Source organism: Salvelinus alpinus, chromosome 5 (genome assembly GCF_045679555.1).
Source record: "Salvelinus alpinus chromosome 5, SLU_Salpinus.1, whole genome shotgun sequence".
NCBI lineage: Eukaryota > Metazoa > Chordata > Actinopteri > Salmoniformes > Salmonidae > Salvelinus > Salvelinus alpinus.
The window spans coordinates 10,409,623-10,433,609 of record NC_092090.1 but is presented as its reverse complement, the minus strand read 5'-3'; the positions used below and the strand labels follow the sequence as shown (position 1 = coordinate 10,433,609).

The following is a 23,987-nucleotide window of genomic DNA, read 5'->3' as shown; positions in this document are numbered from 1 at the left end:
TATCCACCACACATCCCTCCAGCTGCACGGCTTCAACCATGTTCCCAATTCACCACACACACCTATTAGTAATGTTTTGTCATTTCATTAACTTCTCTGGGATATGTGGGACGCTAACGTCCCACTTGGCCAAAAGCCAGTAAAAATGCAGAACGCCAAATTAAAATAAATTACTATAAAAATCAAACTTTCATGAAATCACACATGAAAGACACCAAATTAAAGCTACACATGTTGTGAATCCAGCCAACATGTCTGATTTCAAAAAGGATATACGGCGAAAGCACACCAAACGATTATGTTAGGTCAGTGCATAGCCACCAAAAAACACAGACATTTTTCCAGCCAAAGAGAGGAGTAACAAAAAGCAGAAATAGAGATCAAATTAATCACTAACCTTTGATGATCTTCATCAGATGACACTCATAGGACTTCATGTTACACAATACATGTATGTTTTGTTCGGTAAAGTTCATATTTATATCCAAAAATCTGAGTTTAGGCGGGACGCTACTGTCTCACTTGGCCAAAAGCCAGATAAAATGCAGAGCGCCATATTCAAATAAATTACTATAAAAATCTAACTTTCATTAAATCACACATGAAAGATACCAAATTAAAGCTACACTGGTTGTGAATCCAGCCAACATGTCAGAATTCAAATAGGCTTTTCGGCGAAAGCAAACGATGCTATTATCTGAGTTAGCACCATAGTAAACAAAGAGAGAGAAACATATTTCAACCCTGCAGGCGCAACACAAAATGCAGAAATAAAAAATATAATTCATGCCTTACCTTTGACGAGCTTCTGTTGTTGGCACTCCAATATGTCCCATAAACATCACAAATGGTCCTTTCGTTCGAGTAATTCCGTCGATATATATTCAAAATGTCCATTTATTTGGCGCATTTGATCCAGAAAAACACTGGTTCCAACTTGTGAAACTTGACTACAAAATATCTCAAAAGTTACCTGTAAACTTTGCCAAAACATTTCAAACTACTTTTGTAATAGAACTTTAGGTATTTTTTAACGTAAATAATCAATAAAATTGAAGACGGGATGATCTGTGTTCAATACAGGATAAAAAAAAACTGTAGCCAACTTCCTGGTCATGCGCCTCTAACAAACAGGACACAACAAGTGACCCTGATTCAAAATGGCCGTACTTCTTCATTACACAAAGGAAAAACCCTCAACCAATTTCTAAAGAGTGTTGACATCCAGTGGAAGCGGTAGGAACTGCAAGAAGGTCAATTAGAAATCTGTATTCCCAATGAAAATCCATTGAAAAGAGAGAAAAAAAAATCTGAATGGTTTGTCTTCGGGGTTTCGCCTGCTAAATAAGTTATGTTATACTCACAGACATGATTCAAACAGTTTTAGAAACATCAGAGTGTTTTCTATCCAAATCTACTAACAATATGCATATCTTATCTTCTGGGGATGAGTAGCTGGCAGTTGAATTTGGGTATGCTTTTCATCGAAACGTGAAAATGCTGCCCCCTATCCTAGAGAATTTTTAACCAAGGACAACCCTAATAACAACAACAATAATAATAACAATAATAGTAACAATAATAACACCAACAATAATAACAATAACAATAATAACACCAACAATAATAACAATAATAATAACACCAACAATAATAACAACAATGATAACAATAATAATAATAATAGCAATAATAACAATAATACTAGTAACAATAATAACAACAACCATACTAGTAACAATAATAATAACAATAATAGTAACACTAATAATACTAACAATAATAATAATAATAATAATAATAAGTATAATAACAACAATAATACTACCAATAATAACACTAATAATACTAATAATAAAAACACTAACAATGATAACAATACTTACACCAATAATACCAACAATAATAACAATACTAACAATGATAATACTAACAATAACAATACCAGCACTAATAATACTACCAATAGTGATATTAGTAATAACAATAATACTAATAACAATACTAATAATAATAATGCTACTAACAATAATAATAACAATCATATTAATAACAATAATAATAACAATAATAATAATAACAACAATACAAATAATAATACTAGTAACAATAATAATAACAATACTAATAATAATAATGCTACTAACAATAATAATAACAATCATATTAATAACAATAATAATAACAATAATAATAATAACAATCATATTAATAACAATAATAATAACAATAATAATAATAACAACAATACAAATAATAATAATACTACTAACAATAATAATAACCATGATATTAATAATAATAATAATTTAAAAAATAATAACAATAATAATAATAACAATAATAATAATAGCAATAACAATAATACTAACAATAACAGCAATAATAATAATAATAATAGATGGCCATGAGTCTGAGTGTGAGCCGTCAGTCTGTCCATTGCATCATCATGAGACTCTGCAGGGTTTCAGTCAGAGCCACAGTAATGAATGAGAATCATGGCCGGTCTGATGAGGCTGGTGGCTCTGATGAGGCTCGTGGCTCTGATGTCAAAGTCACAGCATTTGAGGGTGAAGGAGGTTTAGGATCATTAGAAAGAGTATTATCTGCAGAATGACTAATGGAGGGGGGTGAGAAGGAGAGGTGGAGAGAGGTGGAGAGGAGAGGAGAGAAGTGGAGAGGACAGAGGTGAAAAGGAGAGTTGGAGAGAGGTGGAAAGGATAGGAGAGTAGTGGAGAGGACAGGTGAAAAGGAGAGGTGGAGAGAGGTGGAGAGGAGAGAAGAGAATATGAGAGCAGAGGGAGGAGAGGAGAGAGTAGGAGAGGAGAGGTGGAGAGGAGAGGAGAGGTGGAGGAGGAGAGGAGAGGATATGAGAGCAGAGAGAGGAGAGGAGAGGAGAGAGTAGGAGAGGAGAGGAGAGAGTAGCAGAGGAGAGGTGTAGAGGAGAGGAGAGGTGGAGGAGGAGAGGAGAGGATATGAGAGCAGAGAGAGGAGAGGAGAGAGGTGGATAAGAGTGGAGAGAAGTGGAGAGGATAGAGGTGAAAAGGAGAGGTGGAGAGAAGAGAAGAGGTGGAGGAGGAGATGAGAGAATATGAGAGCAGAGGGAGGAGAGGAGAGAGTAGGAGAGGAGAGGAGAGAGTAGCAGAGGAGAGGTGTAGAGGAGAGGAGAGGTGGAGGAGGAGAGGAGAGGATATGAGAGCAGAGAGAGGAGAGGAGAGAGGTGGATAAGAGTGGAGAGAAGTGGAGAGGATAGAGGTGAAAAGGAGAGGTGGAGAGGAGAGAAGAGGTGGAGGAGGAGATGAGAGAATATGAGAGCAGAGGGAGGAGAGGAGAGAGTAGGAGAGGAGAGGAGAGAGTAGCAGAGGAGAGGTGGAGAGGAGAGGAGAGGTGGAGGAGGAGAGGAGAGGATATGAGAGCAGAGGGAGGAGAGAGTAGCAGAGGAGAGGAGAGAGTAGCAGAGGAGAGGTGGAGAGGAGTGAAGAGAGGTGGAGAGGAGAGGAGAGAGGTGGAGAGAGAAGCTCCCTGTCCTGCACAGTGCTGTGTGCTATTGGGACCTCTACCCATCCCTCTACCCATCCCTCCATGCCTCTACCCATCCCTCTACCTATCCCTCTACCCATCCCTCTACCTATCCCTCTACCCATCCCTCTACCTATCCCTCTACCCATCCCTCTACCCATCCCTCTACCCATCCCTCTACCCATCCCTCTACCCATCCCTCTACCATCCCTCTACCTATCCGTCTACCTATCCGTCTACCTACCCTCTACCCATCCCTCTACCCATCCCTCTACCCATCCCTCTACCTATCCGTCTACCTATCCCTCTACCCATCCCTCTACCCATCCCTCTACCCATCCCTCTACCTATCCCTCTACCCATCCCTCTACCCTCCCCTCTACCCATCCCTCTACCTATCCGTCTACCCATCCCTCTACATATCCCTCTACCCATCCGTCTACCTATCCCTCCATCCCTCTACCCATCCCTCTACCCATCCCTCTACCTATCCCTCTACCCATCCCTCTACCTATCCCTCTACCCATCCCTCTACCTATCCGTCTACCCATCCCTCTACCCATCCCTCTACCTATCCGTCTACCCATCCCTCTACCTATCCCTCTACCCATCCCTCTACCCTCCCCTCTACCTATCCCTCTACCCATCCCTCTACCTATCCATCTACCTATCCGTCTACCTATCCCTCTACCCATCCCTCTACCTACCCGTCTACCCATCCCTCTACCCATCCCTCTACCTATCCCTCTACCCAACCCTCTACCCCATCCCTCTACCCATCCCTCCATCCCTCTACCCATCCCTCTACCCATCCCTCTACCTATCCGTCTACCTATCCCTCTACCCATCCCCCTACCCAACCCTCTACCCCATTCCTCTACCCATCCCTCTACCCATTCCTCTACCCATCCCTCTACCCAATTCTCTACATATCCCTCTACCCATTTACATTTACATTTAAGTCATCCTTCTACCCATCCCTCTACCTAACCCTCTACCCATCCCTCTACCCATCCCTCTACCCATCCCTCTACCCAATTCTCTACCTATCCCTCTACCCATCCCTCTACCCATCCCTCTACCCCATTCCTCTACCCATCCCTCTACCCATTCCTCTACCCATCCCTCTACCCAATTCTCTACCTATCCCTCTACCCATCCCTCTACCCATCCCTCTACCTAACCCTCTATCCATCCCCCTACCCAACCCTCTACCCCATCCCTCTACCCATCCCTCTACCTAACCCTCTACCCATCCCTCTACCCATTCCTCTACCCATCCCTCTACCCAACCCTCTACCCCATCCCTCTACCCATCCCTCTACCTAACCCTCTACCCATCCCTCTACCCAACCCTCTACCCCATCCCTCTACCTATCCGTCTACCCATCCCTCTACCCATCCCTCTACCCATCCCTCTACCCATCCCTCTACCTATCTGTCTACCCATCCCTCTACCTATCCCTCTACCTATCCCTCTACCCATCCCTCTACCTATCCCTCTACCCATCCCTCTACCTATCCCTCTACCTATCCCTCTACCCATCCCTCTACCTATCCCTCTACCTATCCGTCTACCTATCCCTCTACCCATCCCTCTACCCATCCCTCTACCTATCCCTCTACCCATCCCTCTACCTATCCTTCTACCCATCCCTCTACCTATCCGTCTACCCATCCCTCTACCCATCCCTCTACCTATCCGTCTACCCATCCCTCTACATATCCCTCTACCCATCCGTCTACCTATCCCTCCATCCCTCTACCCATCCCTCTACCTATCCGTCTACCCATCCCTCCATCCCTCTACCCGTCTACCCATCCCTCCATCCCTCTACCTACCCGTCTACCCATCCCTCCATCCATCTACCCATCCCTCTACCTATCCGTCTACCTATCCCTCTACCCATCCCTCTACCCAACCCTCTACCCCATCCGTCTACCCATCCGTCTACCCATCCCTCTACCCATCCCTCTACCCATCCCTCTACCATCCCTCTACCCGTCTACCCATCCCTCCATCCCTCTACCTACCCGTCTACCCATCCCTCCATCCCTCTACCCATCCCTCTACCTATCCGTCTACCTATCCCTCTACCCATCCCTCTACCCATCCCTCTACCTATCCGTCTACCTATCCCTCTACCCATCCCTCTACCTATCCCTCTACCTATCCGTCTACCTATCCCTCTACCCATCCCTCTACCTATCCCTCTACCCAACCCTCTACCCCATCCCTCTACCCATCCCTCTACCCATTCCTCTACCCATCCATCTACCCAACCCTCTACCTATCCCTCTACCCATCCCTCTACCCATCCCTCTACCTAACCCTCTACCCATCCCTCTACTCATCCCTCTACCTATCCCTCTACCTATCCGTCTACCTATCCCTCTACCCATTCCTCTACCCATCCCTCTACCTATCCCTCTACCCATCCCTCTACCTATCCCTCTACGTATCCGTCTACCTATCCCTCTACCCATCCCTCTACCTACCCGTCTACCCATTCCTCTACCCACCCCTCTACCTATCCCTCTACCCATCCCTCTACCTATCCCTCTACCTATCCGTCTACCTATCCCTCTACCCATCCCTCTACCTACCCGTCTACCCATCCCTCTACCCAATCCTCTACCTATCCCTCTACCCATCCCTCTACCTATCCGTCTACCTATCCCTGTACCCATCCCTCTACCCAACCCTCTACCCCATCCCTCTACCCATCCCTCTACCCATCCCTCTACCTATCCGTCTACCTATCCCTCCATCCCTCTACCCATCCCTCTATCCACCCCTCTACCTATCCCTCTACCCATCCCTCTACCCAACCCTCTACCCCATCCCTCTACCCAGCCCTCTACCCATCCCTCTACCCATCCCTCTACCCATACATCTACCCAACCCTCTACCTATCCCTCTACCCATCCCTCTACCCATCCCTCTACCTAACCCTCTACCCATCCCTCTACCCATCCCTCTACCCATCCCTCTACCCATCCCTCTACCCATCCCTCCATCCCTCTACCCATCCCTCTACCTAAATCTCTACCCTATCCCTCTACCCATCCGTCTACCTATCCGTCTACCCATCCGTCTACCCATCCCTCCATCCCTCTACCCGTCTACCCATCCCTCCATCCCTCTACCCATTCCTCTACCTATCCGTCTACCTATCCCTCTACCCATCCCTCTACCTACCCGTCTACCCATCCCTCTACCCATCCCTCTACCTATCCCTCTACCCATCCCTCTACCCATCCCTCTACCTATCCCTCTACCCATCCCTCTACCTATCCCTCTACCCCATCCCTCTACCCATCCCTCCATCCCTCTACCCATCCCTCTACCCATCCCTCTACCTATCCGTCTACCTATCCCTCTACCCATCCCCCTACCCAATCCTCTACCCCATTTTTCTACCCTATCCCTCTACCCATCCCTCTACCCATTCCTCTACCCATCCCTCTACCCATCCCTCTACCCATCCCTCTACCATCCCTCTACCCGTCTACCCATCCCTCCATCCCTCTACCTACCCGTCTACCCATCCCTCCATCCCTCTACCCATCCCTCTACCTATCCGTCTACCTATCCCTCTACCCATCCCTCTACCCATCCCTCTACCTATCCGTCTACCTATCCCTCTACCCATCCCTCTACCTATCCCTCTACCTATCCGTCTACCTATCCCTCTACCCATCCCTCTACCTATCCCTCTACCCAATCCTCTACCCCATCCCTCTACCCATCCCTCTACCCATTCCTCTACCCATCCATCTACCCAACCCTCTACCTATCCCTCTACCCATCCCTCTACCCATCCCTCTACCTAACCCTCTACCCATCCCTCTACTCATCCCTCTACCTATCCCTCTACCTATCCGTCTACCTATCCCTCTACCCATTCCTCTACCCATCCCTCTACCTATCCCTCTACCCATCCCTCTACCTATCCCTCTACGTATCCGTCTACCTATCCCTCTACCCATCCCTCTACCTACCCGTCTACCCATTCCTCTACCCACCCCTCTACCTATCCCTCTACCCATCCCTCTACCTATCCCTCTACCTATCCGTCTACCTATCCCTCTACCCATCCCTCTACCTACCCGTCTACCCATCCCTCTACCCAATCCTCTACCTATCCCTCTACCCATCCCTCTACCTATCCGTCTACCTATCCCTGTACCCATCCCTCTACCCAACCCTCTACCCCATCCCTCTACCCATCCCTCTACCCATCCCTCTACCTATCCGTCTACCTATCCCTCCATCCCTCTACCCATCCCTCTATCCACCCCTCTACCTATCCCTCTACCCATCCCTCTACCCAACCCTCTACCCCATCCCTCTACCCAGCCCTCTACCCATCCCTCTACCCATCCCTCTACCCATCCATCTACCCAACCCTCTACCTATCCCTCTACCCATCCCTCTACCCATCCCTCTACCTAACCCTCTACCCATCCCTCTACCCATCCCTCTACCCATCCCTCTACCCATCCCTCTACCCATCCCTCTACCCATCCCTCCATCCCTCTACCCATCCCTCTACCTAAATCTCTACCCATCCCTCTACCCATCCGTCTACCTATCCGTCTACCCATCCGTCTACCCATCCCTCCATCCCTCTACCCGTCTACCCATCCCTCCATCCCTCTACCCATCCCTCTACCTATCCGTCTACCTATCCCTCTACCCATCCCTCTACCTACCCGTCTACCCATCCCTCTACCCATCCCTCTACCTATCCCTCTACCCATCCCTCTACCCATCCCTCTACCTATCCCTCTACCCATCCCTCTACCTATCCCTCTACCCCATCCCTCTACCCATCCCTCCATCCCTCTACCCATCCCTCTACCCATCCCTCTACCTATCCGTCTACCTATCCCTCTACCCATCCCCCTACCCAACCCTCTACCCCATTTTTCTACCCTATCCCTCTACCCATCCCTCTACCCATTCCTCTACCCATCCCTCTACCCAACCCTCTACATATCCCTCTACCTATCCCTCTACCCATCCCTCTACCCATCCCTCTACCTAACCCTCTACCCATCCCTCTACCCATCCCTCTACCCATCCCTCTACCTATCCCTCTACCTATCCCTCTACCTATCACTCTACCCATCCCTCTACCCATCCCTCTACCCATCCCTCTAACCATCCCTCTACCCATCCCTCTACCTATCCGTCTACCCATCCCTCTACCCATCCCTCTACCCATCCCTCTACCTATCCGTCTACCCATCCGTCTACCTATCCCTCTACCCATCCCTCTACCTATCCGTCTACCCATCCCTCTACCCATCCCTCCATCCCTCCATCAGTCTACCCATCCCTCTACCCATCCCTCCATCCCTCTACCCATCCCTCCATCCCTCCATCTCTCCATCTCTCCACCTCATCTCTGCGGTACGTAGGAGTTCCAGTCTAGATTCCTCTGGTCTTCATAGACCCAGCAGGTTATAGACAGATCTGTTTTATTAATGATGTTATAATGGCTGAAGCCCACTCACATATTCTCTCTCTGTTCTGTCAGAGCAACTTCTAATGAGTCTGGAACAGAGGGGACAGCTTGAAAGAGTGTGGAGTTCTGGGAGTTTCAGGAGTGTGGGTGTGTGTGTGTGTGTGTGTGTGTGTGTGTGTGTGTGTGTGTGTGTGTGTGTGTGTGTGTGTGTGTGTGTGTGTGTGTGTGTGTGTGTGTGTGTGTGTGTGTGTGTGTGTGTGTGTGTGTGTGTGTGTGTGTGTGTGTGTGTCAGAATGATGTGTTTCATTTAGTTCTGTCTCTCCCTGGGACTCTACCTTCCTGTTTCATTTAGTTCTGTCTCTCCCTGAGACTCTACCTTCCTGTTTCATTTAGTTCTGTCTCTTCCTGGGACTCTACCTTCCTGTTTCATTTAGTTCTGTCTCTCCCTGGGACTCTACCTTCCTGTTTCATTTAGTTCTGTCTTTCCCTGGGACTCTACCTTCCTGTTTCATTTAGTTCTGTCTCTCCATGGGACTCTACCTTCCTGTTTCATTTAGTTCTGTCTCTCCCTGAGACTCTACCTTCCTGTTTCATTTAGTTCTGTCTCTCCCTGGGACTCTACCTCCCTGTTTCATTTAGTTCTGTCTCTCCCTGGGACTCTACCTTCCTGTTTCATTTAGTTCTGTCTCTCCCTGAGACTCTACCTTCCTGTTTCATTTAGTTCTGTCTCTCCCTGGGACTCTACCTTCCTGTTTCATTTAGTTCTGTCTCTCCCTGGGACTCTACCTTCCTGCTTCATTTAGTTCTGTCCCTCCCTGGGACTCTACCTTCCTGTTTCATTTAGTTCTGTCTCTCCCTGGGACTCTACCTTCCTGTTTCATTTAGTTCTGTCTCTCCCTGGGACTCTACCTTCCTGTTTCATTTAGTTCTGTCTCTCCCTGGGACTCTACCTTCCTGTTTCATTTAGTTCTGTCTCTCCCTGGGACTCTACCTTCCTGTTTCATTTAGTTCTGTCTCTCCCTGGGACTCTACCTTCCTGTTTCATTTAGTTCTGTCTCTCCCTGGGACTATACCTTCCTGTTTCATTTAGTTCTGTCTCTCCCTGGGACTGTAACTGTCCTGTTTCATTTAGTTCTGTCTCTCCCTGGGACTCTACCTTCCTGTTTCATTTAGTTCTGTCTCTCCCTGGGACTCTACCTTCCTGTTTCATTTAGTTATGTCTCTCCCTGGGACTCTACCTTCCTGTTTCATTTAGTTCTGTCTCTCCCTGAAATAAAGAGGTTAGAAAGGGGCACTCAGAGGGGAGAGGAAGGAGAGAAAGCTAACAATCTCTCTTTCTATCGCTCTGTATTTCTGTGTCTATGTCTCTCTCTCTGTCTCTGTTTCTGTCTCTGTCTGTCTGTCTCTCTGTCTCTGTCTGTGTCTCTGTCTCTGTCTGTGTCTCTGTCTCTGTCTGTGTCTCTGTCTGTGTCTCTGTCTCTGTCTGCCTCTCTGTCTCTGTCTGTGTCTCTGTCTGTGTCTCTGTCTGTGTCTGTCTCTCTGTCTGTGTCTCTGTCTGTGTCTCTGTCTGTGTCTCTGTCTCTGTCTGCCTCTCTGTCTCTGTCTCCGTCTCTTCCATTCACACATCCTTTATAAATGACACTATAATGTATAGAGTTGCTGGGTAATCTTTTCTCACAGCCGTGGAGGCCCCCAGATTCTGCCCAGTAAGATGAGTTAGTGAGCGGTACTCCCCATGTTTCCTCCAGGTGTGCACTGTGACAGTGTGTGTGTGGAGGGCCGATGGGGCCCAGACTGCTCATACTCCTGTACCTGTGAGAACGGAGGCTCCTGCTCACCGGAGGACGGGACGTGTGTGTGTGCCCCCGGATACAGAGGCACCTCCTGCAGACGCAGTAAGAGAACAACAACACACACACACACACACACATACGCCTGCACACACACACACACACACACACACTCACACACACACACACACACACACACACACACACACACACACACACACACACACACACACACACACACACACACACACACACACACACACACACACACACACACACACACACACACACATAATCAGAGCAGCTAGTCAAGTAAGATGGCCTCTCTGACGTGTGTGTATTTGCATATGTGTTCCTATGCATATTTGCCTTGTAATGTCTGTGTGTGTGTCTAGGTAAAATGTAATGTCTGTGTGTGAGTGCGTGCCTCTCTCTCTCTGTGTGTGTGTGTGTGTGTGTGTGTGTGTGTGTGTGTGTGTGTGTGTGTGTGTGTGTGTGTGTGTGTGTGTGTGTGTGTGTGTGTGTGTGTGTGTGTGTGTGTGTGTGTGTGTGTGTGTAGGTCAATTGTAATGTCTGTGTATGAGTGCGTGCCTCTCTGTGTGTGTGTACAGCGCGCGTGTCTACTTCTTTATGTCCTTCTGTGTCAGGGAGATAAACTGCAGTCACCCAGTTCACAGTTCAGTCTATTATCTCATTACACTGAGACAGAGCAGGAAGTAAACATCATTCTGACCTGTTAACTCCTCCTCTCATTACACTGAGACAGAGCAGGAAGTAAACATCATTCTGACCTGTTAACTCCTCCTCTCATTACACTGAGACAGAGCAGGAAGTAAACATCATTCTGACCTGTTAACTCCTCCTCTCATTACACTGAGACAGAACAGGACGTAAACATCATTCTGACCTGTTAACTCCTCCTCTCATTACACTGAGACAGAGCAGGAAGTAAACATCATTCTGACCTGTTAACTCCTCCTCTCATTACACTGAGACAGAGCAGGAAGTAAACATCATTCTGACCTGTTAACTCCTCCTCTCATTACACTGAGACAGAGCAGGAAGTAAACATAATTCTGACCTGTTAACTCCTCCTCTTGCCACTTAGAGAAACATCAATGCAAACTAATTAAGAGCTGAAGGAAGACATATGGCCTGAGTGGCACAGGCTGCGGCCCAATGGCCCCTATTCCCTTTATAGTGCACTACTTTAGACCAGGGCCCTATTCCCTTTATAGTGCACTATATACCATTTGGGATGCTGGCAGCCTCAGTGAAGGAGGACAAAGCTAAGCTATCTAACTGTTCTGTTCCTTCACTACAGAGGACTACAATAGAGAACAGAGTGGGCTGTCAAAGTCTTTTTCTTCCTTGGCTTCAGACTTTACCTCATGTGAACCTGAAAGAAGAAAGGAAAAGAGAGGAGAGGAGAGGAGAGGAGAGGAGAGGAGAGGAGAGGAGAGGAGAGGAGGGGAGGGGAGGGGAGGGGAGGGGATGGGATGAAAGGAGGGGAGGGGAGGGGAGAGGAGTGGAGAGGAGAAATTGGAAATAGGAAATGCCAAGAGAGTTTGAGTGTTTAATGTTATCTTTGGTGTGTAGTGTCCGGTAGTGTCCGGTAGCGTCCAGTAGCGTCCGGTAGTGTCCGGTAATGTCTCGTAGTGTCCGGTAGTGTCTGGTAGTGTCCTGTAGTGTCCTGTAGTGTCCGGTAGTGTCCGGTAGTGTCCGTTCATGTCTGGCAGTGTCTGGTAGTGTCTTGTAGTGTCTCGTAGTGTCCGGTAGTGTCCGGTAGTGTCCGGTAGTGTCCGGTACTCTCCTGTAGTGTTTGGTAGTGTCCTGTAGTGTCTGGTAGTGTCCGGTAGTTTCCGGTAGTGTCCTGTAGTGTCTGGTAGTGTCCTGTAGTGTCTGGTAGTGTCCGTTAGTGTCCATTAGTGTCCGGTACTGTCCTGTAGTGTCTGGTAGTGTCCGGTAGTGTCCTGTAGTGTCCGGTAGTGTCCGGTAGTGTCTGGTAGTGTCCTGTAGTGTCTGGTAGTGTCCTGTAGTGTTTGGTAGTGTCCGGTAGTGTCTGGTTGGAATCCGTTAGTGTCCTGTAGTGTCTGGTAGTGTCCTGTAGTGTTTGGTAGTGTCCGGTAGTGTCTGGTTGGAATCCGTTAGTGTCCTGTAGTGTCCTGTAGTGTCTGGTACTGTCCGGTAGTATCCGTTAGTGTCCGTTAGTGTCTGGTTGGAATCCGTTAGTGTCCGGTAGTATCCGTTAGTGTCCTGTAGTGTCCGGTAGTGTCTGGTTGGAATCCGTTAGTGTCCTGTAGTGTCTGGTAGTGTCCGGTAGTGTCCTGTAGTGTCCGGTAGTGTCCGGTAGTGTCCTGTAGTGTCCGTTAGTGTCCGGTAGTGTCCTGTAGTGTCTGGTAGTGTCCTGTAGTGTCTGGTAGTGTCCGGTAGTGTCTGGTAGTGTCCGGTAGTGTCCTGTAGTGTCCGTTAGTGTCCGGTAGTGTCCTGTAGTGTCTGGTAGTGTCCGGTAGTGTCTGGTAGTGTCTTAGCTTTATATCTGTGGTTGTGTCTGTGTTTATAAGTACACCCACACACACACACACATAAACATACCCCCCCCACAACACACACACACACACACACACACACACACACACACACACACACACACACACACACACACACACACACACACACACACACACACACACACACACACACACACACACACACACACACACACACACATGAACCCCTCACCCTGTCCCCTGTGTTTTCAGTCTGTTCTTCAGGGTTCTATGGGCAGCGCTGCAGCCAGTCCTGTCCTCAGTGTATCCATAGCGACGGTCCCTGTCACCACATCACAGGACACTGTGAGTGTCTGTCAGGATTCTGTGGCTCTCTGTGTAACCAAGGTGAGTTTCTCTAGTCTCTCTGCTCGCTCTGCTTCAAACCACTTTCCATCAGTCGTTGTTCTTTCTGCTCAAACCTCTTACAGTCTCTGCTCTCTCTGTCTCTAGGCCTGATGTGACTGTTTGGAGAGGGGACATAGGTCTCTGTTTTCACTCTGCCTCAAACCTCTTACAGTCTCTGCTCTCTCTGTCTCTAGGCCTGATGTGATTGTTTGGAGAGGGGACATAGGTCTCTGTTTTCACTCTGTCTCAAACCTCTTACAGTCTCTGCTCTCTCTGTCTCTAGGCCTGATGTGATTGTTTGGAGAGGGGACATAGGTCTCTGTTTTCACTCTGTCTCAAACCTCTTACAGTCTCTGCTCTCTCTGTCTCTAGGCCTGATGTGATTGTTTGGAGAGGGGACATAGGTCTCTGTTTTCACTCTGTCTCAAACCTCTTACAGTCTCTGCTCTCTCTGTCTCTAGGCCTGATGTGACTGTTTGGAGAGGGGACATAGGTCTCTGTTTTCACTCTGTCTCAAACCTCTTACAGTCTCTGCTCTCTCTGTCTCTAGGCCTGATGTGACTGTTTGGAGAGGGGACATAGGTCTCTGTTTTCACTCTGTCTCAAACCCCTTACAGTCTCTGCTCTCTTTTTTTATTTTTTATTTCACCTTTATTTAACCAGGTAGGCTAGTTGAGAACAAGTTCTCATTTGCAACTGCGACCTGGCCAAGATAAAGCATAGCAGTGTGAACAGACAACACAGAGTTACACATGGAGTAAACAATAAACAAGTCAATAACATGGTAGAAAAAAAGAGAATCTATATACAATGTGTGCAAAAGGCATGAGGTAGGCAATAAATCGAATAATTACAATTTAGCAGATTAACACTGGAGTGATAAATCATCAGATGATCATGTGCAAGAAGAGATACTGGTGTGCAAAAGAGCAGAAAAGTAAATAAATAAAAGCAGTATGGGGGGTGAGGTAGGTAAATTGGGTGGGTAGTTTACAGATGGACTATGTACAGCTGCAGCGATCGGTTAGCTGCTCGGATAGCAGATTTTTAAAGTTGTTGAGGGAGATAAAAGTCTCCAACTTCAGAGATTTTTGCAATTCGTTCCAGTCGCAGGCAGCAGAGAACTGGAAGGAAAGGCGTCCAAATGAGGTTTTAGCTTTAGGGATGATCAGTGAGATACACCTGCTGGAGCGCGTGCTGCGGGTGGGTGTAGCCATCGTGACCAGTGAACTGAGATAAGGCGGCACTTTACCTAGCATAGCCTTGTAGATGACCTGGAGCCAGTGGGTCTGACGACGAACATGTAGCGAGGGCCAGCCGACTAGGGCATACAGGTCGCAGTGGTGGGTCGTATAAGGTGCTTTAGTAACAAAACGAATGGCACTGTGATAAACTGCATCCAGTTTGCTGAGTAGAGTGTTGGAAGCTATTTTGTAGATGACATCGCCGAAGTCGAGGATCGGTATGATAGTCAGTTTTACTAGGGTAAGTTTGGCGGCGTGAGTGAAGGAGGCTTTGTTGCGGAATAGAAAGCCGATTCTTGATTTGATTTTGGATTGGAGATGTTTGATATGAGTCTGGAAGGAGAGTTTGCAGTCTAGCCAGACACCTAGGTACTTATAGATGTCCACATATTCTAGGTCGGAACCGTCCAGGGTGGTGATGCTAGTCGGGCGTGCGGGTGCAGGCAGCGAACGGTTGAAAAGCATGCATTTGGTTTTACTAGCGTTTAAGAGCAGTTGGAGGCCACGGAAGGAGTGTTGTATGGCATTGAAGCTCGTTTGGAGGTTAGATAGCACAGTGTCCGAGGAAGGGCCGGAAGTATATAGAATGGTGTCGTCTGCGTAGAGGTGGATCAGGGAATCGCCCGCAGCAAGAGCAACATCATTGATGTATACAGAGAAAAGAGTCGGCCCGAGAATTGAACCCTGTGGTACCCCCATAGAGACTGCCAGAGGACCGGACAACATGCCCTCCGATTTGACACACTGAACTCTGTCTGCAAAGTAGTTGGTGAACCAGGCAAGGCAGTCATTAGAAAAACCGAGGCTACTGAGTCTGCCGATAAGAATATGGTGATTGACAGAGTCGAAAGCCTTGGCCAGGTCGATGAAGACGGCTGCACAGTAATGTCTTTTATCGATGGCGGTTATGATATCGTTTAGTACCTTGAGCGTGGCTGAGGTGCACCCGTGACCGGCTCGGAAACCGGATTGCACAGCGGAGAAGGTACGGTGGGATTCGAGATGGTCAGTGATCTGTTTGTTGACTTGGCTTTCGAAGACCTTAGATAGGCAGGGCAGGATGGATATAGGTCTGTAACAGTTTGGGTCCAGGGTGTCTCCCCCTTTGAAGAGGGGGATGACCGCGGCAGCTTTCCAATCCTTGGGGATCTCAGATGATACGAAGGAGAGGTTGAACAGGCTGGTAATAGGGGGTGCGACAATGGCGGCGGACAGTTTCAGAAATAGGGGGTCCAGATTGTCAAGCCCAGCTGATTTGTATGGGTCCAGGTTTTCCAGCTCTTTCAGAACATCTGCTATCTGGATTTGGGTAAAGGAGAAGCTGGGGAGGCTTGGGCGAGTAGCAGCGGGGGGGGCGGGGCTGTTGGCCAAGGTTGGAGTCGCCAGGAGGAAGGCATGGCCAGCCATTGAGAAATGCTTGTTGAAGTCTTCGATTATCACGGATTTATCGGTGGTGACCGTGTTACCTAGCCTCAGTGCAGTGGGCAGCTGGGAGGAGGTGCTCTTGTTCTCCATGGACTTTACGGTATCCCAGAACTTTTTGGAGTTAGAGCTACAGGATGCGAATTTCTGCTTGAAAAAGCTGGCCTTTGCTTTCCTGACTGACTGCGTGTATTGGTTCCTGACTTCCCTGAACAGTTGCATATCGCGGGGGCTCTTCGATGCTATTGCAGTTCGCCACAGGATGTTTTTGTGCTGGTCGAGGGCAGTCAGGTCTGGAGTGAACCAAGGGCTATATCTGTTCTTGGTTCTGCATTTTTTGAACGGAGCATGCTTGTCTAATATGGTGAGGAAGTAACATTTAAAGAATGACCAGGCATCCTCAACTGACGGGATGAGGTCAATATCCTTCCAGGGTACCCGGGCCAGGTCGATTAGAAAGGCCTGCTCGCAGAAGTGTTTTAGGGAGCGTTTGACAGTGATGAGGGGTGGTCGTTTGACCGCGGACCCGTGGCGGATACAGGCAATGAGGCAGTGATCGCTGAGATCTTGATTGAAGACAGCAGAGGTGTATTTGGAGGGCAGGTTGGTCAGGATAATGTCTATTAGGGTGCCCATGTTTACGGATTTAGGGTTGTACCTGGTGGGTTCCTTGATGATTTGTGTGAGATTGAGGGCATCAAGCTTGGATTGTAGGACTGCCGGGGTGTTAAGCATATCCCAGTTTAGGTCACCTAACAGAACAAACTCTGAAGCTAGATGGGGAGCGATCAATTCACAGATGGTGTCCAGGGCACAGCTGGGAGCTGAGGGGGGTCGGTAGCAGGCGGTAACAGTGAGAGACTTATTTCTGGAGAGATTAATTTTTAAAATTAGAAGTTCGAACTGTTTGGGCATAGACCTGGAAAGTATGACAGAACTTTGCAGGCTATCTCTGCAGTAGATTGCAACTCCTCCCCCTTTGGCAGTTCTATCTTGACGGAAAGTGTTATAGTTGGGTATGGAAATCTCAGAATTTTTGGTGGCCTTCCTAAGCCAGGATTCGGACACGGCAAGGACATCAGGATTGGCAGAGTGTGCTAAAGCGGTGAGTAAGGCAAACTTAGGGAGGAGGCTTCTGATGTTGACATGCATGAGGCCAAGGCTTTTTCGATCACAGAAGTCAACAAATGAGGGTGACTGGGGACATGCAGGGCCTGGGTTTACCTCCACATCACCCGAGGAACAGAGGAGTAGTAGGATGAGGGTGCGGCTAAAGGCTATCAAAACTGGTCGCCTAGAGCGTTGGGGACAAAGAATAAAAGGAGCAGATTTATGGGCGTGGTAGAATAGATTCTGGGCATAATGTGCAGACAGGGGTATGGAGGGGCGCGGGTACAGCGGAGGCAAGCCCAGGCACTGGGTGATGATAAGAGAGGTTGTATCTCTGGACATGCTGGTCTCAATGGGTGAGGTCACCGCATGTGTGGGGGGTGGGACAAAGGGGGTATCAGAGGTACGGAGAGTGGAACTACAGGGTCCATTGCAAACCAAAACAATGATAATGAAAACTAGCCTGAACAACAGTATGCAAGGCATATTGATATTTGAGAGAGACATACAATAAGGCATAAAGTGATTGCAGGTCTTGATTGGGAGAGCTAGCTAAAACAACAGGTAAGATAACAGCAGCAATAACAGGGTGCTAGTCTAACACAGCAACAACAGGTAAAAATGGCGACGACTAGGCAGAGAGGGTCGGATTAACTACACACAGATCCTGAGTTAAAGCACAGAGCCGACAGATAAAACACAAATAAACAGAATGGAGTACCGTGAATTAATGGACAGTCAAGCATGCATCAGCTATGTAGCCAAGTGATCATAGTGTCCAGGGGGCAGCCGTAGATGGAGCAGGGAGGCCTCCACTAAGCTAGCACGCGGCGTTTAAAGTTAGTAGCCCGGGGGGTGGTCTGCTCAGACGGAGGGGGTCTGCTCAGACGTGGTCGTGTCGACAGAGAATCCAGAGAATCCAAGCCGAATGGCGAAAGAGAGGTTGTGAATTGTAGAATTGTGTTTGCTAACTGGTGCTAGCTTCGTGGCAGTGGCGCTAACTGCGCTAGCTGCAAGCTAGCTGTGAGGATCAGAAGTAGTGGCTCAGGGATTACGGCAGGAATCCGGCGTTGTTGTCGAGAGACAGTCCGATGCTGGTAAATTGGTGAGTAATATCCAGGCTAATAACAGGGCTGGTGACTGTGCAGAAGGTAAAAGCTACTAGCAGCGGCAAAAAAATGGCTAAATTAGCTTGTAGCTGATTTAGACCAGTTGTGATGGATTGGCAGGGCTCTGTGTCGGCAAAAAAAGGTCCAGTCCAATTGGCAAAAGAGGTATTGTAGCCCAAGAATTCGCTGGTAGACCTCTTCGGCTAGCCGGCAGATGGGCCTAGCTCGAGGCTAGCTCAAGGCTAACTGGTGCTTGCTTCGGGACAGAGGTGTTAGCCAGTAGTAGCCACTCGGTTGCAGCTAGCTAGCTGTGATAATACGGTGTAATTGTCCAGAGCTTGCGTCAGGAATCCGGTGATGTGGTAGAGAAAAAGCAGTCCTATATGCTCTGGGTTGATATCGCGCTTGCAGACTGGCAGGTATTGGCCCGGTATTGAAGCTGGCTGTGTCCGAGTTAAGGGCGAAGACCGCAGCAGTGGCTAACTGACTACTAGCTAGTAGCTAGTTATCTGGCTAGCTTCTGATTGGGGTTACGGTTCTAAAGTATAAAAAAAATAGCAGGTCCGTACCACATTGGGTGAGGCGGAATGTAGGAATGTATATTCAGTTCCTAGATGGAAAGTGAAATTAAAATATATACGAAATGTATACGAAAAATACGAATACTATTTACACGGGACAGACAGGACAAAGTCACATCCGACTGCTACGCCATCTTGGATACCCTATCTGTCTCTGTCTCTAGGCCTGATGTGACTGTTTGGAGGGGGGACATAGGTCTCTGTTATCACTCTGTCTCAAACCTCTTTCCACTAGGCTGGATGCCAGATAGTTTGTACTTTAGCCAACTCATTTGTCTTACCTACAACATTAATTTGTAATTTTTGTACGTTCAATAGATATATCAACACAACTTGAGAGCTGTGAGAGCTAATGAGAGCTAATGCTCATCTTCAAGTCTCAGCCAAGGTTATTCATCTGGAGTGTGTGGCTTAATCACAGAACCATCTGGTAGGACATAGATCTATTAGGACATATATATGTTACTGTTATGACATAGATCTATTAGGACATAGATCTGTTACTGTTAGGACATAGATCTATCAGGACATAAATCTATTAAGCCATAGATCTGTTAATATGACATAGATCTGGTAATATGACATATATCTATTAAAATGACATAGAGCTGTTGAGACATAGATATATAATAACATAGATTTGTTATGACCGTTCCTCTCCTCTGCCTGGTCCACAGTGCTATAAAGACTATAGAGTGGTGAGGAGGAGGAGCTCTGAGGATCCATTGTGTCCGGAAGTAATTTAGACATTCATTGTTGTCATTGCGATCTGTAGTCATTATGATCTGTAGTCATTGTGATCTGTAGTCATTATGATCTGTAGTCATTGTGATCTGTAGTCATTGTGATCTGTAGTCATTATGATCTGTAGTCATTTCGATCTGTAGTCATTGTGATATGTAGTCATTGTGATCTGTAGTCATTGTGATCTGTAGTCATTATGATCTGTAGTCATTATGATCTGTAGTCATTGTGATATGTAGTCATTGCGATCTGTAGTCATTGTGATCTGTAGTCATTATGATATGTGGTCATTGTGATATGTAGTCATTACGATCTGTAGTCATTATGATCTGTAGTCATGGTGATATGTAGTCATTGTGATCTGTAGTCATTACGATCTGTAGCCATTATTATCTGTAGTCATTACAATCTGTAGTCATTGTGATCTGTAGTCATGGTGATCTGTAGTCATTGGGATCTGTAGTCATTGTGATCTGTAGCCATTATTATCTGTAGTCATTACGATCTGTAGTCATTGTGATCTGTAGCCATTATTATCTGTAGTCATTATGATATGTAGTCATTGTGATCTGTAGCCATTGTGATATGTAGTCATTGTGATCTGTAGTCATTATGATCTGTAGTCAGTATAATCTGTAGTCATTGTGATCTGTAGTCATTGTGATCTGTAGTCATCGTGATCTGTAGTCATTACGATCTGTAGCCATTATTATCTGTAGTCACTACGATCTGTAGTCATTAGGATCTGTAGCCATTATTATCTGTAGAGTTGCTATTTTCTCAAGTTTTCTCGTGTCAGATAACTCGTGACTCCTGGATTTGTCATTATGTTAATAAAGTCTGATCTAATCAACAACTACGATAGTCAGTTTAAAAAAGGTTAAGGGTACAAGACTGTGTACATATCTGGCTGTGTTGGCAAAATCACTACATGTCCCATCGAACCAAGAGGGGAGCGGCTGCCCGTTGTCACAGTTACAAGCTGAACCGGTCAGAAACGTCCAGCTGACCCTACGCTAATGGCGCCGGTGAATCTCAAAACTGAACTTGGACAATGATGTCCTTCGCCGCCGTCGTGTTACGACAGATACCTCAAACCTGTCATGGCTATTCAACAAAACAATTAAACAATACATAATTTAAAATAAAAAATCCATCAAATTTCTTATTTATATGATTGTAGTTTTTTACTTTTGAAGTTGAGGGTGCAGTATTTAGCACGTTTGGCAATGAGGACAAAAACTAGCATAGTTCAGCTAGCCACCTAGTTTAGCGAGGGCAAACCGGGGAAAACGAGCTCAGGCCCACTAGGCTAATTCAGGAGACAGATTGTAGTTTTTATGCCCTGATATCAGGAGCTGGTGGTGAAAAGTTTGATTAAACAATTCAGAGACTTAAACGAATAAATCAGAATAAATCAGAACTAGGCTTAAAATGATGTTTGCGTGAACCCTGAATCCAGAAACTGAATGGTGAAGTCGCTTCCGTACACGGTAGACTCCTCCTCCTCACCACGGTAGGCTCCTCCTCCTCACCACGGTAGACTCCTCCTCCTCACCATGGTAGACTCCTCCTCCTCACCACGGTAGACTCCTCCTCCTCACCACGGTAGACTCCTCCTCCTCACCACGGTAGACTCCTCCTCCTCACCACGGTAGACTCCTCCTCCTCACCACGGTAGACTCCTCCTCCTCACCACGGTAGACTCCTCCTCCTCACCGCTCTATAAAGTCTCATCCAGATTTAAAATACATATTACTTTTCCTAATAATAAAATTAGAAATGAATTAGAAAGAGGCAATGGGCAGATATAGAATTCACTTTCATGCCCTTCCCAGCCATAGAGATTAAATTACTAGAGGGGTTATGTCATCACCCTTCCCAGCGCTGTCTCATAAATATAAGGACTACTATGTTAAAATAGGGCTTTTATAAATGGTGCTCGTTTGTCAAGAAGACCTTAATTAACGTGTAGTTCGGTCACTGGGCAGTTGCTCTCTGAAAATGTTTAGCTTTTTAGGTCTACGTCGGTGGTCTCTCGTCCGATACAAGACCTTTTGAGACGTTCTAATCTTTCTGTTGAAGTATGAAAGTTTGAAATTAATTGTGGGTTTAAATCTAATGATCACATGCAGATACAAGATCATGTTTGATGGGCTTGAAATAGCTCTTCAGAGGAAGATAGCAGCTAAACCCATTGAAATAGAACTAGTGAAGAGCCCTTCAGAGGAAGATAGTAGCTAAACCCATTGAAATAGAACTAGTGAAGAGCCCTTCAGAGGAAGATAGCAGCTAAACCCATTGAAATTGAACTAGTGAAGAGCCCTTCAGAGGAAGAGAGTAGCTAAACCCATTGAAATAGAACTAGTGAAGAGCCCTTCAGAGGAAGATAGCAGCTAAACCCATTGAAATAGAACTAGTGAAGAGCCCTTCAGAGGAAGATAGTAGCTAAACCCATTGAAATAGAACTAGTGAAGAGCCCTTCAGAGGAAGATAGCAGCTAAACCCATTGAAATAGAACTAGTGTAGAGCCCTTCAGAGGAAGATAGCAGCTAAACCCATTGAAATAGAACTAGTGAAGAGCCCTTCAGAGGAAGATAGCAGCTAAACCCATTGAAATAGAACTAGTGTAGAGCTCTTCAGAGGAAGATAGCAGCTAAACCCATTGAAATAGAACTAGTGAAGAGCCCTTCAGAGGAAGATAGCAGCTAAACCCATTGAAATAGAACTAGTGAAGAGCCCTTCAGAGGAAGATAGTAGCTAAACCCATTGAAATTGAACTAGTGAAGAGCCCTTCAGAGGAAGAGAGTAGCTAAACCCATTGAAATAGAACTAGTGAAGAGCCCTTCAGAGGAAGATAGCAGCTAAACCCATTGAAATAGAACTAGTGAAGAGCTCTTCAGAGGAAGTTAGCAGCTAAACCCATTGAAATAGAACTAGTGTAGAGCCCTTCAGAGGAAGATAGCAGCTAAACCCATTGAAATAGAACTAGTGAAGAGCCCTTCAGAGGAAGATAGCAGATAAACCCATTGAAATAGAACTAGTGAAGAGCCCTTCAGAGGAAGATAGCAGCTAAACCCATTGAAATAGAATTAGTGAAGAGTAAGAGTAAGAGGAGAAAGAAATGAAAAGTCCAAATATCCTTAATGCCAGTTAGAATTTCCTCTCTTCTTCCTCGTCCTCTTCCTCCTCCTCTGGCTTTATCCACCTCCACCTTGTCCTCCTCTTTTCTCTACCGAAATAAACTTTTCTTTTAACATTCAGATTCATTTATCAGTTTGTTCTAACCGAGTCCCTGTCCTTGTGTGGTGCCCCCTCTCTGGCAGGTTAAAACACTGTTAATTCCTGGTGAAAGAATAGCCTGCCCGAGGTTCTGTTCCAAGGTTCTGTAGGGTCCAAATGGAATCCTAGATGAAAGAGAGGACAGTGGGGGGCAGGTGAAATATTAATTGTCATTAAAAATGCACAGTCAAGCTACAGTGTTAATGCTGGCCCTACGCTATCCTACATTAACCATTCTACTCTGCACTGCAGGCTGGACAGACGGATCATTGGAGAAGCTCAATAAATCACTGGCTGAGTCCCAGGGCCCATAGTCTAAAGTAGTGCACTATATAGGGAATAGGGTGCCATTTAGGAAGCAGACTAGATGCCCTTCTTCAGAGGATTAGAAGCGAACCATGTAAACGCCAGCATGCCCTCTTCCTCTTCAATATCTTTTTATTTATATAGCACTTAGCAGACGCCTCTGTCAACAACAACCTACAGTAGCAGTCAGTGGATGTCATTTACCAGGATGTTTGTTTAACCTTTAACCTTTACGTGTGTGTGTGTGGGAGACCTGTGTGCATTGAACCCACATCCACGACCTTGGTGTTGCTGACGCCACACAGAACGACATCTCCTCTGATGTGAGGTTGATCATGGGTTGGATGTACTGTATATTGTTATTTACGTCTGTTCAGAACGCTGTGTATTGTTATTTACGTCTGTTCAGAACGCTGTATATTGTTATTTACGTCTGTTCAGAACGCTGTATATTGTTATTTACGTCTGTTCAGAACGCTGTATATTGTTATTTACGTCTGTTCAGA

General features: G+C 46.7%; 1 protein-coding gene across 2 annotated transcripts in view; it reads left to right on the top strand.

The window, feature by feature from the left end:
- Positions 1–23,987, top strand: part of LOC139575523 (multiple epidermal growth factor-like domains protein 11) — a 324,245-nt gene that overhangs the window by 272,694 nt on the left and 27,564 nt on the right. For both annotated transcript variants that reach the window (XM_071400542.1, XM_071400543.1), the window contains 2 exons: positions 10,745–10,891; positions 13,549–13,683. In XM_071400542.1, the coding sequence (XP_071256643.1) occupies positions 10,745–10,891; positions 13,549–13,683 (282 nt within the window). The remainder of the gene's footprint in view (positions 1–10,744; positions 10,892–13,548; positions 13,684–23,987) is intronic.